This window comes from Esox lucius, chromosome 19 (genome assembly GCF_011004845.1).
Source record: "Esox lucius isolate fEsoLuc1 chromosome 19, fEsoLuc1.pri, whole genome shotgun sequence".
Lineage (NCBI taxonomy): Eukaryota > Metazoa > Chordata > Actinopteri > Esociformes > Esocidae > Esox > Esox lucius.
Window position 1 is genome coordinate 38,734,817 of NC_047587.1, and position 21,311 is coordinate 38,756,127.

At 41.3% G+C, this 21,311-nt stretch overlaps 1 protein-coding gene across 5 annotated transcripts in view; it reads right to left on the reverse strand.

Annotated features, from left to right (window-relative positions):
* dgkzb (diacylglycerol kinase, zeta b) overlaps nt 1-21,311 on the reverse strand; it is an 84,399-nt gene that overhangs the window by 32,445 nt on the left and 30,643 nt on the right. Inside the window, exon 1 of one of the 5 annotated variants that reach the window (XM_034288246.1) lies at nt 1,381-2,552. The exons of 3 other annotated variants lie outside the window; for them this stretch is intronic. In XM_034288246.1, the coding sequence (XP_034144137.1) occupies nt 1,381-2,396 (1,016 nt within the window). In that variant the 5' untranslated portion in view covers nt 2,397-2,552. Of the gene's footprint in view, nt 1-1,380; nt 2,553-21,311 lie in introns of those variants that run through there. One more of the 5 variants, XM_034288245.1, reaches the window with a different exon arrangement.

A 21,311-nucleotide genomic window follows, 5' to 3' on the forward strand; every position in this document is an offset into this window, starting at 1 on the left:
TAAGTTAATTAATTTTGGGAGGTAATAATGATTGAGGTCCCCACAATGATAGTACAAGGTAATTGTGTGTGTGTGTTCAAAATCTACCTCAGCAACCATACAAACATTGTCGACTAAAACTTGTGAGTCAGTCCACTCCTCGCCTGAGACCTTCGTCTCAGGCCCAAGGCTTGGAGACTGGATGATAGCCTAGCAACGCTAACTGAGAGATCAATAATGTAGCAATCTGTTACTCAGCTCCAACCAGTTAGCACATCTTTGTAAGCGGTTTCACTAATGAGGGATACATGGAGGTTGTGTCTATGGGTGGGGGAATGGCAAGGATAGAACAGTTGATATGAATACAGCGCAGTCCATAAATAAACAGTAAAACAGGTTTTGTTGTTTAGGCTCTGTACCACAGCATATTGGATTTAAAATTAAACATTGACTAAGAGGTAAAATGCAGAATGTCAGCTTTAATTTAAGGGTATTTACATACATAAACCATGGATTGTGTAGGAATTACAGCTCATTTTAAATATAGTATCTCATGTAATGGGACCAAAAGTAATTGGACAATTGGCTGATATGCTGTTTCTTGGCCAGGTGTATCGTCACATCGTTAGTTCATTCACAAGAGAGCTAACAAAACGTCTATAGGTGTGCCATTTGCATATGGAATGTTGCTGTTGTCTCTCAACATGAGGAGCAAAGAAATGTCAATGCTAGTAAACAAATATATCAACTTGTACACATCAAGAACACTCTGGGATGTATGCATAGATGTGTCAACCAGTATCATAAAGTTAAGACTACACCAGCATATCCTTAGAGGGTTTACCACAAGTTGCAAACCACTGACAAGAATTAAGAAAAAATTATAGTTAGCAATTCCTACACGGTTTATGGATGTAAATACTTTCAAATTTACCTTTATAGTCTTCACTTTAAACTCTTCGTATTTTTTTTTTTAAAACACAATGTGCTGAGAATAGCCAAAACAACAAAACTTGTGTTATTATCCAAATACAAATTTGATCTGTGGCAGGTTCACTGGGGCATGAGGACTTTGGAAATATTAGAATTCACAAAAAAAATGGTTTTGCTTTTTGTCACGTTGCATCATTTTCAAAAATAAATTCCCTAATGTTCCTAATATTATCATCGGGAACATTCCTAGAATCAGAAGGGAATAAGGCTGGGTGTTCTATGGAACATTTTGTAACAGAAAGAAGAAAAAACCAACACTCATGGCAGCAACCAAGAAAAAATCACTGTGACACTACTAATGACTCACAAACCACACAAAGCCGCTAGCTACCACAGATTCTAATAGGCGTTAAGATGAAAGAACACCAACAAAGATGAAAGCCTGTCCGAAGGTTATGGACTACATACAGAACGAACCCACTCCATGTCTCCAGACGGGGGTCATAGTAGGCTCCCAGGCTAGGGCTGAGCGACCCGCAGAAGGCGGGGTGGCTGAGGCACACTGTTGACCTGCGGCGGTTGGGAAGCGGAGGCCCCCTACCCGGCCAGGGGCTTCCTGCCTTGGAGATGGTAGAGATTCGCCGCCGCCTTGTCTGGCTGGAGCGCCCGCAGAAGCGGCCATATGGCGTGGCGTCGCCCTGTGAGAGGCGCGATGAGTTCCTCCGCAGGCAGCGTGGAGCACGTATTAGGGGTCGAGACGATGAAGCCCTCTCGGCCACTGCCTCCAGCGGGGAGGGAGAATGCTGGGTGAGCCACCAGGAAGTGTCCTCAATTTCTCTGTCGGATACATCCACCTCCTCTGCCAGAATGTCGTCTTCGGGTTTCGAGAGCTGGCTGTCTTCGGAAAGGCTGTGGCCGTCGTCGCTGCTGTCACCATCTGAGTGGAGAGTGCTGGTGCGGGACAGGGCCCCACTGGCGCCGCTGCTGCCCCTAATCTCAACCTGCTGTTCACCAGTGGGCAGCCCCAGGTTTCCACCTCCGCCCTCCTCCTCCTCAGTCATCTGGATGAGGCTGGCCAGCAGCATGGAGGGCCCCAGCAGGTGGGTGTCAATTGTGCGCAGATTGCCGGCCAGCTTGCGGCGGCGTACGGCAAAGCGTGGGTTCATGCCGGGCGTGGTGGTGCTAGAGCGTCTCCGGACACGGCCACCAGAGGACGGATTGCCGTAGCCGACCACCTTGGCCAGTCGGCCACCACCTGCGCAGCGCCCCCCGGCCAGTGGGAGCCCCTGGAGCTGCACACTGGAGCGACGCCGTTGGGCTAGAGCGGCTGACGGGAGGCCAGCGCTAGAGCGCCGGCGAGCCTTACTGGTCGGCACAGCGACACTGGGGCGACGGTTACTGTGGCAGTAGTCCAGCTCTGTCTCATCCTCAGCACGTGAACCCGTCTCCTTTCTCTTGAAATGGCGGCGGAAAAAGGTATCCATGGTAACCTGAGGGTAAGACTACCCTTAACTTATTTTTTGAAATACTTCTTTGTAGCTGTTGGCACAGAAAGGATTCCATGAGCTTGAGTTACAGGATAAAGCACCACTACCTACTTCTATCTTGAGAAAGCACTGTTCTCGGCCTGGAAATACCGGTAAGAAAAAGATAATCATATGAAATGCCAGAAGTTGAACAATGTCAACCAGGCCACAGACAGATCATAGATAAATGAAGACCTTTCAGTGTATGTGACTCAATATTCTATCTTACGTGAACAAAAACATTACAGACAGCTTGCCTCGACTGAAACGGATACTGTCTTCAGGCCCATCTACCAAAGGGGCGGTTATGTCAACACCTTACAGTCCACCTGCCACTTGTCACCTGTCATAAATACTAGTTTCCTGAAGCCAGAGGAGACAAGGATGGATAACGATCACTTCATATTCACACACGTGTCCACATTTATAGGGCACTTCATGTCCATGGAGTCAGAAAAGGTCAGGCAGTCAAAATGTCACTATGCACCATCATGACCATTATCGTGATCTTAATCGTAAAAGTTCTTAAATGGCTTTACACCTACTGTCTAATAAAGGTCTACCAGTTTAAAAGAGGAACTACACAACTGAATAATTCAATGTGATGTAAACCGACAAATGGACGTTCCAAATGCTGCAAATTACAAAACCAACAGAAATAGCAACATTATATGACATGTCGTTAAACAATCTGGGCGATCCGTGGCTATAGCCCACAGCCACTTTAAGCCCTGGTGTTCACACGGCCCCCGTCAAATGCTAAACCCTCGCTTTGATCCACCTCGTTGCTCGCTCCATTGAAAAAGTACACACATTAAATTAAATAGGTTTTTCCCCATACAAAGGACCAGGGCAGAAGGGGTTGGGAATGAGGACCAGGCACAACAAGAGCCGTGAATAATGTGGAAAAAAGGAGGGTGGGCTGGAGCCATTTCCGCTGTGAGGCGAGGGTGAATGGACTGGCAACCAGGACAGAGGACAGGGCATTGGGGTTGGCGGACGGATTGAGAAAAACCACATTAAAAGAATAATTAAGCTGCAAACCCAATGCGGTGTTAACACTGTCAGAGTAGTGACCAACAGGCGTCACGGGCATCAGTCAACTGTATGACCAAAAAAGGAGCGACTGGTGGGTTCTTCTTGCATCATCAGCTACCAGGTTACATCACAGAGGTGTTACTCAAGAGCAGTAGAAGTGGAGTTGCAACGTTTGGCCTACTTTCAATTCTATGATTAGCTCCATTACCTTCAAGCCAGTAGAAACTGGCTTTGATTCTGGTGCTAGGCTAGTGTCGGCGTAACGCCCATACCCTACACCAGGGAGAAAGATGAAGAACAGCTTAAAACGAGCAAACCTGTTTTTAAGAAGAGTATCTTTCATTTTTTTTTTTATAAGGCTAGACTTTAAAAGTGAAAAAATAAGTTCAGCGCTCCAAGACACTTTATGAATACAGATCCTGGTTTCCATTCGACCTCTTTATGATTTAGGATGTTGGGTCATAATGTCAGGCCCAGTAGAAAATCTGTCAGCAGACTTGTGAATTGTTGACATGATAATGCTCTAGACAACCTAAGTTCTCTTTCTGTCTGTCTGTATACATTATGTGAGAAACAGAGGTTTAAATAAACAAATGAATCATAAATGATGATAGAATGGACAACAAGTACTAATGTTGTCCTCCCTCTATAATTTTGAAACTCTTCAGTTTAGGATCAGGATGTAAATAACTGTATTGTATACAGGATTCTAAGTTGGTATTTTCTACAAGGAGCACATGTGCTCCTATTTTGAAAAATCTGGAAGCACACAAATACATTTAGGACCAAAATCAAATTATGGAATTTTAACTGTCTAATCACAACAATTATGGACAATAACAGAGAACTACGGTCTTCAACCTTTTCTGGACTGCTACTTAAAGAAAGGAAATGTGATAATGATAAATGTAGCCTACTGCAAATAACTCGATCTGAATTATGTTCTGTTTGCTGTGTAGCAGGTACTGTTCAATTGCTGCATTGAGGTTTACGGATTTCGCACAGACAAGCCCAGTAGCACCTATCAGTCGATGATCCAATTGATGGGTACCACCGTATCAGGAAGCATTAGCAACATGCTGAAATTATTCGCAGGACATCGTGGTAGGTTGTGCTTTTAAGCCATTAGTGACTGAACAGTGGTGGGATCTTTCCTATGACAGCAGCTGGAAGCCTGACACATGCGAGGATTAGGCGCGGAACACTTGAAGACTGCATGTACTTCAGTGTCAATGAAACACACCGACAAGTGCTTAGTTTCGATTCATTTCTGCTGCGCAGGGTAACTGATATGAAACAGCAGTGCAGACACCTTTTTGGAGTAGAAATACAGTCTGATGCATGTGTGACTGTAGAGCCCTGGTATACTGAATTGTAAATATGATATACAGAACTATTGTGCAAAGTGAGAAGCCTAATTCTCTTTCCATAAATATTGGTCTTATTCTGTCATGATGACCAATGGTTTGCTGTCAGTTGAAAATTAAAGTTATCTGGGTTTCATCCATAAATATTTAATAATGATGGCAAGCCTACCTGCATTGTAACTCGGTGCCAGCTGTAGGCTAGAGTGCCAGATGAGCACATTGTTTGTATTCAGCCTTTAGAATATTCACCCTGATAATCTCTGGCCAATTAGATGGAAACCTAGCTATACTTCCTGCCTATTCAACTGACCAGCCGTCACTATTAACACTCCACATTTAAAGATCTAATCTAGGCGAAACATTTGGAGGCCACAGCAAGGATAGAGCACGATAAGGACCTCTCATGGGACTGCTTTGTCTCACTGTCATTAATAAGAAGAAAGAGAAAACTACATCTCTTAAATGTCCTTCAAATGACCCCTGTATTATAAACAAGCCACCACTGGCTCTCCTCAGTGTGAACCTGGCTTGGCGAGTGTTCATCAGCTGAGCCTGCATTGACCCGCGGGCCATCATTCCCAACCAGAGGGGCTGGTACTCAACCTCCTGAGACCCTGTATCCACATATGAGGACACTATGGTTTAGGCTTCCTGCACCATGTACTTCATTCTGCTGTGCTGGTGAATGTAACATGCATTACTTATTGATCTTTGACTACCTCTCTGGTACTGACAAATGCAGTGTACACTATGTACAGTATATAAATAAAACACTTTTACTGTATATGTCATTAGCAGTTGTGCCCTTATTTGTTGCCATGTTCAGGCACTGAAATGCACACACACTTAGTGCACACACACGTACTCACATACATAAAACTCACTCACACTGTTTGCAAATTTGTTCTGTTCTGATGAAAACAGTTTAAATGAACAGTTTTCTACTTTGTTACACATTGGTGACTTTATTGTGTCATGTAGTAAAATAAACCCAATGTCATCATGATTTTTTTCAAAAAATACTTCCTGTTCAAGATATTATACTTATCAGGTCCTACTAATCCCAAATAGCTAAGAGAAATAAAAAATGCATACATTATCAAACCTCAGGTCTTAGGAAGTTAAGGCCAAAAATAAACTGGCTTGGAACCACCCCCAGCGGTCAACACCACTATGAACAAAACACTGACAAACAATAGCAGGCTAGTTGATAAGAATCACACCTCCAACACCACCATAGAGTGGATTCTCTCATATGTAATCCAATTTGAACACCTACATTAGTAAAAGCATTAGGCTATTGTTTCACTCATTTGCTGTGGGTCTGTTCTCAGAGATAATTTGTGTCTGTAACTGATACTTTTCGTGGTTGTGGTGGTACTTAATTTACATGAGAAGGGTTTAGTAAGGAAGCATGCGGATGAAGGATGAAGTTGATAGAATAACGATGGGTCAGTAGCTTAGTTCAACTAGCCCCATGGTAACTGCAATCCATGATGTTGATTTTGGAATGAGGAAGTGGACCTTCTGTGTCCGGTGAATCTGTGCACCCAAAGCCTTTTAATAGAAGATCCAATCCCAGGTGGACCGTGTGACAACAATGGATGAAGTAGTTATTTCCGGCACCATGCCAGTGTCCCAGGAAAGCTACCAAGTCAAAGTGGATAGATACCCAGAATAGAACACCATCAGAGACACCATTTCCACTCATTTAACCATATTTGTCTGAGGAATTAGGCCAGTTCAGAGGTAATGCATCTGTACCAGAATAGGCTTTATAACCCAGGCAAGCACACACATTCACATAGAGTGATCTATCACTTCAGTTCTTTCACAAATGGGATTCAAGCTACCACACTTCACTCTGTTAGCACTTGATAACAGACACAAAAACAAATTATCCAAAGTTCGACTTCCGGGCTATTGACGTGGATCAACCCTGGTCAGCTGTAACATTCACATTCGATCAATGGTGACACCTAGGCAACCGCGTCTGCCTTTGTGGTGAGCCTTGAGGTAGGCAGCACTCTAGTAAATGAAGCCGGATAAACCTGCAGCGAGTCCTGGTTATCGCCACGGTTGCGTCGTGACGATGGCGACGGGGGATTAACACAAGGCCTCTCTGACCTGTACTGACTGATATTTTTAGCTCTTTCAGTTCCCTCTCATTTGCTGGATAGTGGCTCCACCTGCATCTGTTTCAACTCAAAAGCCACTGGACATGAAGGTTGAGGTTTGATGTTTGAACTGAGCAGGGCTGAGAAAGGTTTAAATTTTTTTGGCTTCATCTCTAATTAGGTAACTGAATGATTAGCATCTCTGTTTGGTCTTGTGCTCAGATTAGCCTTTCATATTACATGAGTGTGAGGGACAGACAATATTTTTTAATTTACCACAATTGACCCTTTATCTGCTGAGTCAATGAGTAAGAACAGTTACTATGTTGCCTAGGTTTTCCATGACATTATTTTACATGCACTTTACATACATGTACAATAATTTAAAATGACATTATTTTACTTTACATGCACATTTCTATGTACGCAGTAAAGTACTGTAACTAAAATACTGTAAGTAAAAACAAAAATCACTAAACTACGAGAGTTACTGACTAAGGGCATAGTAAGGTCAGTCATCTTGATTATAAAAGACAGACAATAGGTCAGTATTATCATTCTCCATCTCTTTGTTCACTATAGAACACACAACAAAAAAATGCCAAACAGTCTAAATAATAAAAAACAGGAAAAACGTGCTACCAGGATCTGAAACCTATTTGTTCAGCTTATTTTCTCACTATTCGTTCAAACAGAAAGTAAGAAATGCTAATAACCACAATTTAACCTGCCTGAATGAGCTGAGTGAGTGTAGGGAAACACTGCCAACAATGTCTCTGTCCACTTCAGGCCTTGCTGATAACCATGCGCTGTCCCCGGTCAAACACAGGTAGGTGCAAACCCACGCTGTACTAGTAGTTCCACTCTGTAAAGTAGTGCCATAGACTACACTTTTGCACTCTGATACTTTTTTTTCTTCCCTCAGGTGTTTCCCCCTGACTGAACCTGTGCTCCCTGGACGGTTTACTGCACCATTCACTGTAAACTCTAGAGACCATCGTGCAGGAAAATCCAAGGTCAGACGTTTCTGAAACTACCAGGTCTGGCACCAAAAAAAACGTCTCTTAAATCATGCATCTACCCTATTACAACATCAACTACACCTCTTGACCATGTCTGCATGCTTTATATATTGAGCTGCAGTCACACAATTTGCTTGGTTTGGCAATTTGGCATAATTAATTTACATGACATGTATCCAAAAGTACAATTGTACTTAAAATTGGCATATCAAAGACATTTCTGGGTATAATCAGACCTCCTTAAGTGCTCAGTTATTTTAATTATGCATACATTTATATAAAATAGTAATGTACATTAGAAAACATTTATTGTAGCTAGAATTTCAGTATATCATTGGTCATTATGTACTTTACAAGAATATGAATATTATTAATTGGGGTCTCTAGTTGCTTTAGACCTATGGCCTATATTTATTCAGAGGAATTTGATTTGAATAGCCAGTGCAGCTAAAACATTTATTTTCCTGTTATAGTTTCACATAGAGATTGAAATAATTCTCTGAAATTGTAAAAACTATGATCTGTTGAGGTGGAATAGGTGGAATATGTGATGTCACAGCTGTGATGTGAAGTGTTCATCAGGGCATGGGGTTGGGCTTTAGACTACTCCATCAGCCAATCAGGTCTGTGTAAGTAAATATCTACCAGAATGAACAATTAACAAACATTTTATTATTCAAAAAAGAAATAAATATCAAAATAGATTCCTGTCACACATCCAGTTAGTTTTTCAGACTTAGCAATCTAAATGAAGGCTTACTTATAGAGTCCTTTAAAACTAAATACTTTGCTAGTCTGTAACCAGAAGCTATGTCTGGTGCACTGGATAATTACTGGTGGGGTCATCTCAGGGGCAGAAAACCCATATCTCCATCTGTGATTTATGATTGTCAATACCCTATTGATAAATAACCGAACATTGTTTCCCGCAACTTTACCATTTGTGATTGTTATTCAATGTTTGATAAATCTACACTGAAAAGTCTTCCCTTTAACATACATTATAGACCCACTCTTAAGAACAATTACATTTGCCGCCAATACATCCATTAAGTAACAAGAAAACATACTCTAAGCATCACTTACAATACTGACTAAGTATTTACATTTAGATTTTTTTCTTCCAGTACATTTAAATTATTTTTAAACAGACACAATTTAAACTCTAATCAAATGCATACAGGCTGTATTAGCTAGGCTTCAATCAAAACATTACAAAAGAAAAATCACAATACTACATTTGAAACAACTAAATGCTCTAGACTGTCTTAGGAAAAAGCAGTAGTAGTATACAACCTGAGTCCTGAGACGAAAGCGCTCAGTCGGAAGGATGAGCTTCTCTTTGGTCAGACGTGGCATTAGAAACACAAACCCATGACATCGGGAAGAAAGGGGGAGATATGAGGAAGGGGAGGGATAGAGTGGGAGAAATGGAAAGGCAGTACAGAGAAAGACCTAAGGAGGAGGGCTGATCTAAGAGTGGAGGGTGTGATCGATTGCCCCCTCCGTGAGTCCTGTCAGCATGAGAGAAGGTAGGGAGGAACACTAAGCTGGCGATTTAAAATAACTCTTTGAGAGATACAGTAACAGGATAAACTAACTCTGTAAGCTTGTGATCTACATACACCAACATAAGGCTATAAAAACTAAAAAAACACCAATCACCTGGCATACTTTTTGAAATGGGCACTGTGTTAGTAATGCAAATGGATTCCTTGTCACATGACCTCCATCCAGTTCCACATCCTATATCCATATTTACATTAAATATCAAGAATGCGTAAACAGTCCTTCTGGGATACTGACATGGGCCTAACAGCTATATACTGAATCTGAACTAAACAACAGTTGTGGGTATAACACTATTGTAGTGCTAGCTCTATAAACTAAATCTGTTTGTACCAGACCTGACAACAGCAGCTGGGTGTTTATTGTGAACTTTTTTCTCTTGGGCCACACTTCATCCCTTCCCAGATGAGTAAAACCTGGTTGCAGCCACTCCAATGCTCTCATGTAACGAATATCATTACCACTTCAAGGCCTCTCACAATGTTGCATTATGGATCAGTTGGCCTAAAACCAGGAAGGCGTTTGAATTTTAAGTCTGCAAGAATACAATGAGTCGGCGTGTATTCTGACAGAAATCAAATCATTTTCTCACAGCAGAACAGACACTTCCAAATATGGTGTTTGATTGAGTTTCCCCTCTGCCACTCAGTGCTACATCGTAGCCAATTAGCAACTACAAAGGTAGAATTTACAAATATGTCGAATTAATAGGTTTGGTGAATAATAGACAGCTATTGGCTGTGTTGGCCGTTACCATGGAGGTTTTGTACTGTGTACCAAATGGCATCCCTAATCCCTATAGAGAGCACACTACTGAGTTTTTAAATTTTTACAAAGGCCTATTGGGATTTAACTGCACACCCAGTTAAGGGGCTCTAAATCAACAGTGAATGTGTTATTGTATTTGGAGCATAAGGCTTTAAAAAACTGGCTAGGTGTTTTTAAGGTGTGCCCCATGTCCCTAATTCAAATAAAAAAATACATTATAATAACTGGAAACAAAACAAAGAAAGAATAAACATCCTCAAGCATCATGTTAAAGACACAATATCCTGTTGGATTACGAGAATCTAATTTAGGCAAAGCATATGCCCAGATAGGCTTCAAATTACGCTATCACACTTTAGACACGATGTGGGGTGTAAAGGAAATTTAAAAAGAGTGTCAGAGATGTTGTACACTTGTGCTTTTATTTTCTTTCTACAACTTTTTAGGTCATGTTTTCTTGACATTTCATTGTGACTTCTATTTTGAAAGCAGCAATATTGCCTACTCAATTTGGCACGGTGACATTATAACAAATGTGGACAAAAGATAGTGAAGAGAACAAGTTTGCCAAGAAAGAAACTTAGCATCTTAGCATATAGCTCCAAAGCAAACAAGGTAATTACTTAAAACATTGATTTATTTGAATTTTCAAAATGTACTGAACAAACCTTTTGCAATAATACTGTTGAATGTTTGAGTTTGCTAGCAATGTAATTTGATCTGTAGTCTATAGTCTGTGAAGGCTAATAACTAGCTAATCTCCCACCGTTAGCCATGACTGGTCAGTGTGGATTTGACATAATACTCAATGCCAAATCTGTCCTCCACAAATCTGTCCTGTATGTTAGGCTGGAACGAAGGAGGCCAAAAAAAAAAGCCACTTGAGATGTGGCAAAAATATTCTGTGGCCTAACAAATGTGTTACATTCAGCTCTAAACATAACACCACCCAAAGAAGAACATATATAAAATGAAGCATAGTGGTGGCAGCATCCTGTTATGGAGATGTTTCTCATCATCAAGGACTTGAGCATTTGTAAGTATTGAAGGGATAATATATCTAAGCAATGTATAGAAAGGAAAACCTGAATCCTTCTCCAAGAAAGGATTACTTTTTACATTTCAGAACGATGAAAAGGTGAGGCACGCAGCCAAAGCAATAGTGGATTCTCTAAGGGATATAAAGGTAAATGTCATTGAGTGGCCCAGTCAGAGCATGAAAAACAATGGTGAAATAATGCCTAATCTAGGTGTGCAAAATTGGGGAGATCTATCCCAACAAACTCACAGCTGTTATTACAGCTAAAGGTCTTTCCACTTACTATTAACAGCTTCCACCAACATTTGACTAAGGGGGTGGAGACTTAATTTTGTATTTTTAATAAAGAAAATCCCCGTAAGTGTTGTGTACATAAGTGGGGGCAGAAATCATTATTTGACTGCATGAAACTAAGCGCCCGACACGACCAAATGCGTCATGCGGTAAAAAATAAAGTAAGGCAGCCCTGTTTGGACAGTAAGCAAGATACTTTGAGACATTGCTAATTTCTTCTAGTCCCCTGTCGTTAGAACTAGCTACTTTTTTTATTTTTTTATTTTGTATTTGGTTCTCCTGTAAGTAATACAGGCATCCAGTTGCAGTTTGATAATGCGACGACAGACCCGGAGAGCCTCGTCACATTGGATTTTATTTCACCCTAGAAAACTGACACGACCACCGCACATTAGAGACGCTTACGGCATTAGCCAGAATGAGATACCGTTTCTTTCTATGAGGAGCGGAGACAAACGCATCCTGGCCATAAATGATTTACAGTAGCCCAGTTCCTTCCACATGATGTTACAGTAGACACACTAGGGCCTGATATGAACTATTGTCCGCTTGTTTAAAATAAATTGTCGTGTGCTATGCTTGGTGCAACCCTGTTACGAATACTCAAGAACATGAAAATAGCCTATTTTAAAATATTTTTAATAAATCCTTTACCATTAAGTAAAGAAAGTCACATCCACTGAATACTCATTTACTCTCAGATAAGACTTAAGTTATATTAATTTAAGCAACTTTTGAAATGTATCTTGCCCAAACTTTCAATAGTCATATTTTATTTTACTACACTTCTCACCGAAATTAAGGGAACATTTAAATCAAGCCTTGATGAAGGAAATACAGCTCCATTAAAGATTAAGAGACCACTGCTCCTTTTTTTTTTCCTTGCCAAAAAGGTTGAAAAGGAAAGTTTTGAGTGAGGAACAGAAGCATTCAATTTGCAGTGGTCTCTTAATTTTAACCCTTCTGTTCCTCACTCAAAACCTTCCTTTTTGACTTTTTTAAAAAAGGTGCAGTGTGCTCTTAATTTTTTCTGGAGCTGTACATTTAAGATCAAAATCTTTACTGTACATTGTGTAATTTGTCGAGAACAAAATGACGAAACAACAGTCAATGAAAACCAAACTCGCCAACCAATTGAGGGCTGCATTCAAACTCACACCGAAAATCCAAGTAAACAGTTGAAATCAAAGGCTGTTCCAACTGTTCCAATCAAAGGCTGAATTTCATCACGGCAACTCATAATGTGACTCAGTAGTGTGTATGGCCCCCACATGCCTGTATGCACTCCTGACAACATCTGGGCATGCTCCTGACAAGATGGCGGATGGTGTCCAGTGGGATCTACCAGAGAAGATACCCATGCCCTGGTATCTCCTCCATTCTCTTGAGACTGTACTGGGCGACACAGCAAATCGTCTTGCGACAGCACGTATGGATGTGCCATCCTGGAGGAACTGGACTACCTGTACAAACCTAAAATGGGCTGCAGGAACTGCCTCATGATACCATTAGTGAAAAGGCCACTATCATAATGCAAAACTACAGAAGAATTAGTCAGGAAGGTTGAGAGAGCAATTGTCTGTGGCCACCACCTGCAAAACCATTCCCTTTTTGGGGGTTGTCTTGCTGTTGCCTCTCCAGTGTACCTGTAGTCACTTTCATTTTCACCAAAACAAGTGACATTGATTCGCAATCGCTTATGTTTCCTAACTGGATAGATTGATATCCCTGAAGTTTAATTGACTTGGTGTTATATTGTGATGATTACATATTCATAAAAAATGTTGAGCAGTGTAGTATGTAAATTAGTTCGAAAATGGTTTAAATAGTTAAATTGGTTTCAGTTTGATAGAGAAAAAGACTGCTCGTTATTGCTGACACACAAAAATCCCAAATACTTGAATCTTCAGACCAAGTATTTTCTGTTATTGAACAAGTAAAAAATGTGATGCACTTGTGAAAAGGACAATGGCCAAAAAGTTAGTGTCAAGCTCTAAATATGGCTCTTGGCACTCTAAAAGTGCCAAGAGCCATGGCAACCGTGGACAGAGATAGAAGCCGAGTAACCAACCAAGAGCCTTGATTAACTACGTCTGCCAGCAAGTGTCATCTTTCCCTATCCGGTGAATGTGATTTAATGGGTTGCCACCATACTGTCATTCTCAGAAATGGTTGGAGGGGAAAAGGGGGTCCAAATATGATAATTTATACAGAGTATCTTCATGCCACAGCCAAGTTTTCATAGTAATCCTAAAAATCCTCTGACGTTGTTCAGATTATGCAATGCTACCACCTAGTGGGTCCTAGAAATACTAGAAGAACTATTTAAATACACATTAGATAAAACGGTTTCCCTTTAGGGGCCCGTAATAATGCTCCATTGATGTGTTAAATGTCTGAGCAAGTTTCTTGGAAAACAGCTTTAAAAGTTATGTGATCTCTACTCCACTTCCTCTTCTCTATTTTTAGACAATAACAGATGTCTTAAATTATAAACGCAACTGTTGTTTTTGCCCCTATTTTTCATGAGCTGAACTCAAAGATCTAAGACTTTCTCTATGTACACAAAAGGCCTATTTCTCTCAAATATTGTTCAAAAATCAATCTAAATCTGTGTAAGTGAGCACTTCTCCTTTGCCGAGATAATCCATCCACCTGACAGGTGTGGCATATCAAGATGCTGATCAGACAGCATGATTATTGCACAGGTGTGCCTTAGGTTGGCCACAATAAAAGGCCACTCTAAAATGTGCAGTTTCACTGTATTGGGGGGTCTGAGGGGGTCCGAAAACCAGTCAGTATCTGGTGTGACCACCATTTGTCTCACGCAGTGCAACACATCTCCTTCGCATAAATTAGCTTTACAGCTACCAAAAACCATAATGATAAAACTCATATGATTATGATGACAACAAAAATAGCAAGTGTTACTACTTATTTAGACAGACTTAGACTGGCAGGTAACCCTAACCCTTAAGAGCATTAGGAGCCATTGATCCTTCAGACATGGGCTTTCCTTTTGTATAATGGGTATACATTTAAAATAAATATAGTAATATCTAATACGAATACATTTTCTTAAAGAATGTGCATTTGTGTCTTTTTCTTTAGACAAATAATTTGCAGTGGTCTCTTAATTGTAACCTTTCCTCACTCAAAACCTTCCTTTTGGACTTTTTGGAAAGGAAAGAAAAAGGTGCAGTGGTCTCCTAATTTTTTCCGGAGCTGTATATTAATTAGAGAGAATGTCAGGAGTTATATCAGGTACTTTTGGATATTTACCATAATTATACCGAATTCAGAATAAAATGTTTGGTTTTTCTACCAATGCTTTTAATCTTAATTGTAGGTATGATGACAGTGTTACTTCCATTGAGTGCATGTTATAAATATCAAATGTTTTCCTTAGGGGTTCACATTCAGCATCAAACCATTTCTCTTCAGAGTTTCCAAATACAACATATTTGGTTTTACATAAATATGGTTTGGTGGCTGATTTATCACATATCTTATAAAAAAGTCACAGCCTTACTGACGTCAGCAAGGTTTTCACAAAACTGAAGGAAATGAATCAGAGTTTGAAATTTCAAGGTAATGTAATGCTGGGGTGAAGTGTGCTTATCTGGCAGGGGCCCATCTGTACATTTTCCTAAAATGAATCTGTGTACAGAGCTCTGTTTGCATAGTAATTTCATCTGGCAGTGGTGAGACAGTGAACGCACTAACAGAGGAACGATCTAAACATGTTCAACAAAGCCAGTACAAAGAGCTGAGCAGTAGGTCACAAAGAATCTGGCAAATTTCAATAACCTTGAAAGTTTCAAAAACCATCAAGCGGAAGAGTGCTGGATAAAGTACTTGGCCATTGTTTATTGGTAATACACCTAAAAAATATCATCATCATTTTCTTCCGCTTATCCGGGGCCGGGTCGCGGGGGCAGCAGTCTAAGCAGAGATGCCCAGACTTCCCTCTCCCCAGACACTTCCTCCAGCTCTTCCGGGGGGACACCGAGGCGTTCCCAGGCCAGCGGGGAGACATAGTCCCTCCAGCGTGTCCTAGGTCTTCCCCGGGGTCTCCTCCTGGTGGGATGGGCCCGGAACACCTTCCCGGAAAGGCGTTCCGGAGGCATCCGAAACAGATGCCCAAGCCACCTCAGCTAAAAAATATGAGATGCCCTGTTGTGATTATAAACTGGTTACAAACCCAGTTAACACACCAAAAATATACTGCCCTGTCTGATGTTCTTACATTTGAATTATGGAATTAAAATGTCCCTTTAGCCTGGAAGACATTACCTTTCTATGTCAAATTAAGTTTTCTTATGTCTTGACTTTTGGTATTGCTTCAAAAATGTGGGTAGGTGACCTGAGCTAAGGGAATACATGCCCTGGATCTTCCAGCAAGTAATAATCATCTCATGTATTTATTAATATAAAAATGTGTCCACACTAAAGTAAATTATGTGTCATCAGTTTTCACACTCTTACTCTATCCCTGGCACCTCTTTATTCTCCCCCTCACTCTGACCTCTCCCTCCCCCATCCACAGCAGAACTGCCCTCATGCACCGATGCTGCCCTGGTCCCCAAACACACTGGCATACTCCCAGGCCTCACTCTGTGACAATGACCCCAGAGTATAAATAGAAGCAGGACGCAGCGATGACAAAGATAGTCCAGGAAATGGGTCTGTGTAATCCCTGGTTCCTGGCAGCGTCACAGTAAGCAGTGTATCCACCAGTGCATGGGTGTGTGTGTATTATGCATGCTGGCAGTCTGTCAAAAGTCACTCCAATCAGGTTTCACTTTACTTCATCCAATACCTTCTGTCTGGCAGAAGGAATCCCAGATAAGCTGGGATAGTAATGGGCTTTTTATTCAAGCCCCATTAAATAGATGCATTCAAATGGATTATGCGTCAAAAAGTAAAATGTATTTAAATGCAACAACCAATTTATTTAAAAGAGAACGGTAAAAGTCACATGTTAAACTCATTCCGGATCTGTGTATTCTATTTGAACCAATCAGTAGATACATCCCTGTTTCAATGCAGCAACTCCCAACCGGCTCTGGAAAGTCCACGCTTGGGGCATGCATCCTCTAACACATGCCCACCAATCGCTGTTGCTTCTTAGCACACTGCTGGCTTAGTCAAGAAGCCCATCTGACCAACAAGTTGGAGGAAACACCGTGTCAACCTCTGTCAGCTTGCAACTGGCTCAGACAGTCATGCCCATGCATCTGGCCCACAGGTGGTTTGAGTAAACAGAAAATGTCAATTTAGTCAAGGGAAGAAGTTTAATAGTGTTACTTTGCCTAGCCAACACAATATATTACACAGTATTAGGGCTTTCGCAATTATTAAATAAATGCCTGATCGCGATTATTTGAGCCAGATCGCAATTATTTTATTGACAACAATCTTTTTGCACAATATTTGGATTTCAAAATCATATTTCCAATCTGAATAAGGTTTTTTTAGGCCAATTTTTGAAACATCTCAAATACCATGCAAATAGTCTGTTTCCATCAGTTAGGAAGTCTACTATAGGGAGCAGAAGAGAGTTGGACAGCTCTGCGGAAAGCTACAGACCCAAATAATTTACTGAAACGTGTTGTTGTATGTTTAAACCTAATTTAGTTAATTTAACAGTTTTGCTATGCACAGTAATGTAATGCAACATTATTATTTAATAGACAATCCTGTTTCAGTCGCTTATCTGTTGCATCCACAAAAGAAAAAAACACTCAAGCATGTGTAAAATATTTGTATAAGTTGTATATTGTAAGTCAAATTCTGTCATTTCCAACCACATGCCCGGCGCATCGCCGAAGCCCACGGAGCCATAGGGAAAGGGCTCCAAGAGCAACCAGAACAGCCACCCCTCATGACCAACGAACCTGACCCCTGGTACTCCTCTAGCAGCTGCTGGAGCAGAGTGCCCTTCTCCTCTTGCGCCCGGGTCAGTCTCCTTGGGGGACCCCGTGATGGAGCCAGCACACTCTTGCGTCCTAACCCACAGGCCCCCCACATGACTGGCCAACCCGGCCGCTGCACCCACTGTCATAGCCCACCCCCACAAAAGAAAACTTCAGGGGGGAACTATCCACAAATCATGTCCCCTTCCTTCTGGGTCCTCCGTTCACCCACTGAGTCCTTGGGAGAACGGAGGACATTTAATAAAAGAACTATTACCACTACAAACGAGACAGGACAGAACAACTGAAATATAAGGCATACACCAAACAAAGACTAATAAGATGGGGAAGTAGGAAGAGTGATTAGGTAAAAGTGATAAACAACAAAAAGAGCGTCCGTGATCCAAACAAGGGAGTGAAGGGTGTTGGGTCTCACTGGCATGACAAGCCTGCCATGCCAGGACGTGACACTAGGCTGTAATATTTGCAGCACAGTGAGAGGTGAAACGTCAGGATGAGCAGTGAAATGTTACTGTCATTGTTTTGTAGTTTTGTTTTGTGAACAGAAATCATTAACAACATTGATTTAGTGGTAGTTCCAAAGCTGAACACAACTGCACCACTCTGGTTTTAAGACAAATTGAAAGAGGTGAGCCAAATAGGAGGAGGCAAATTGCCGGATTTGCTCCAGAAAGGTGGTGCTCAGAAGCACCAACACCACAAATCTAAAGAATCCTCTCTGTATCCACCACTTGTATTTTTACAATATTATTAGGCTTACACTATAATAGTGGCATATTTACAAAATAGACAATTAAAGTGTTAATTGCAATTAATCATCAACTAAAATGTCATAATCGTGACAGCTCTACATAGTATGCCTTCCAAACCTCTGTGAAGATGGAATTTAGACTAAAGGGAAAATAAGTTTACAACTCTGGTGTAATCAACGTTTTAAAATGTTATTTCTTTACCCAACATTTATATCCTTGATGCAGTAATCAAACCCTTTTTCTAAGAATTACTCAAAAACATACATACAGATGACAAAGGAAAAACCAACATAAATTGTCTTTGTAAGGTGTGGGCACTCAGAAGCCACCAGAACAGCATGAATGTGCCTTGGCATGAATGCTACGAGTCTCTGAAACTCTACTGGAGGGATAGAACAGCATTCTTACAATAAGACGTTTTGCTGTTTGGATGACGGTGGCGCAGAACGCTGTCTAACACGTTGGTCTAAAATCTGTGATGGCAATTTTACAGATCAGAACTCTCCTCTGAAATCATACAGACGTGTGTCACAATCAAAGTAACGATTTACATACCAGCCAATGGAAAGACGGACATTTCTCAAATGCACCTTGTCCATAACAAATCTCCCATTGTTGTTCAGTTGGGTCGACATCTGGTTACTGTGAAGGCCATAGTATATGATACACATTATTTTCATATTCTTCAAACCATTCAGTGACCCCTCGCGCCCTGTGGATGTGAGTATTGTCATCCTGGAAGAGACCCAATAATGAACCCTCTTTCACAGTAACTTAGATACTTTCCTCTAGCCACTTTGATCCAAAATCAAGGTTAGGTGGGGCTGCAAAGCATTTTTATACATGTTGTGAGCATCTTAGGATGTTGATTGCTTAACTGCAACATGCAGTACACCTGTTTGGAAGCATCTGCATTCCTTATGTTCCTCCACTCAGATATTCAGGTTTTTCCATTAATTCGTGACCCATCTGTATTTCTAGTCATGAATTTCCCAGATCCTCTTTTAGCCTTTGAAAATGCTCAGTGAGATTGCGTGGGCGTTAGGAAACAAAAGTGAAGATACTGTGTTTATGTAGACAGACCTGACTCACTGATGATCTAAAGCAAACACCCTTACCCACTTGAATTGGTCTAATATAATACAAATAGCCTAGTGACATCATGCAGTTAACCAAAAGTAAACCACCAAAACAGGATGAAATTCCAAAAAATGTCTTTTAAAAGCTCTAACAATTAGTGCATTATCATAATTTTCACAATATCAGAGTTAGAAAAAATATGAACATCCTGTTTTTCACTTTGCGGACTACTAGTAGTAATTGCTTCGGCATTGTCAAAAACACAGCACGATTTGTGTTCCTCTATAGGTGTGACACCACTGTTATTCCATCCTGTGTTTTGTCATCAGCTGGCACTGGCCGAGGGAGCGTGGGAAAGATGACCAGCTGGCCACACACACATGCACACCTAGTGGCCTTGAGTCACGGTGCGCCGAGAGAGAGAGGTAGAAACAGATAAGGGGAGAGAGAGCACTGGTCTGGATGGTATTATCCGATTACGCCCAGCTCAGTAGCTAACTGGGCATGGACATCAAACCCACCCTACTGTTGCTATCGCAACACCATTTCAATGAAATGGTTACCTGGTGGAACTGGGGTGGGTGGGGGGCCCGCGCTCGGCCTCTATAATAAATATTTTTTAAATATATTTTGGACACTCCAGAAAACTCCAGCCTTTCTTTGGAACAATACCAGGGATCTTATTATGTGTTTGGGGTTGAGGTCCTACTGAAAGATGTGCAATCTTCTCTAAAGAACCAAAGTTGAGAATTGTTCTCTAAACACCTTGGCTATGTGATGATTTCATGAAGCCTTGCACGCAGTCAATACCCTAGATACCAGAGGCAGCATTGTGCCCCAACTTTATTCTCACAACTCCACTTCCAAGATTAACATCTGGTTCTGACTTCAAGGGTGAGAGTATAGTGGCAAACTTTGTCTGCCACTCCTTTTTTCATAAACGTAGATTTTTGTCTGCCATTTTCTGGTCAATCTTTCAGCTTTCTGCCCTTCGGATTGCTTATTATTAGTTTTACATTACTTTGCCCACTCAACTTCACACCCTGACTTGGGAATTACCCGTCTAATGTGTTGTCTAATAGAAACTTGGCCGCAGACAAATAACTAATATGGTACTTAATTAAGTTACACCACCAGGCTATGAGTACCTACAAAATCCCAGCTAAATGGGTCGGAGTCGAGGGCTTGCTGTTATACACCGTGCAGGCATTCAGGTGAAGGCCATTCCTACTTAAATTAACACATTCTTTGAATGGATGGCTTTTGGAATGGATGGTCCTGAATCTCAGCAAATTATTTTGTACGCTCGACAGGTTTTGCCCATTCCAATCTCTGTGACCTGGATCTTGCCATCTCTGAATATGTTGCTATCCCAGTCCAGGACGTCACTAATTCTAACCCTACAGCAACCCCGTCGAACAGCTGTTTCTCCACATTCTCTCTGGTTGACCTTTATGAACCTTTCCAATGGGGGTGCCGAGCAAAGCCCAGCCAGGAGACTGAGACTGAGACTGCCCCCGTGAAAGTCATCAACATCCTCACTGCCGCAGACTTCCGTCATGTCGACATTCTTCTCTTTCTTGACCTTTCTAATGCCTTTGATACTTTCTGCCACACCACTCCTTAAGCACATGGAAACAATCCTGGGCATAACTGGAACAGCACTTGACTGGTTCCGTTCTTATTTGGCTAACTGTAAGAGGTCAGTGTCATGGATGCCTTGTCTCCACTGGTGCCAAACACTGGTGTTTTACCCAGAATTTGTTCTGTTTTGTTCTGGATTTGTTCTGTTTTGTCCTTGTTTCCACAGACCGGCACCACTTGGCCAGTAGGCCATGGCCAAGTAGCCCGGCTTTCACTTGGTGCCAAAACCCAGACTTTAGGACTT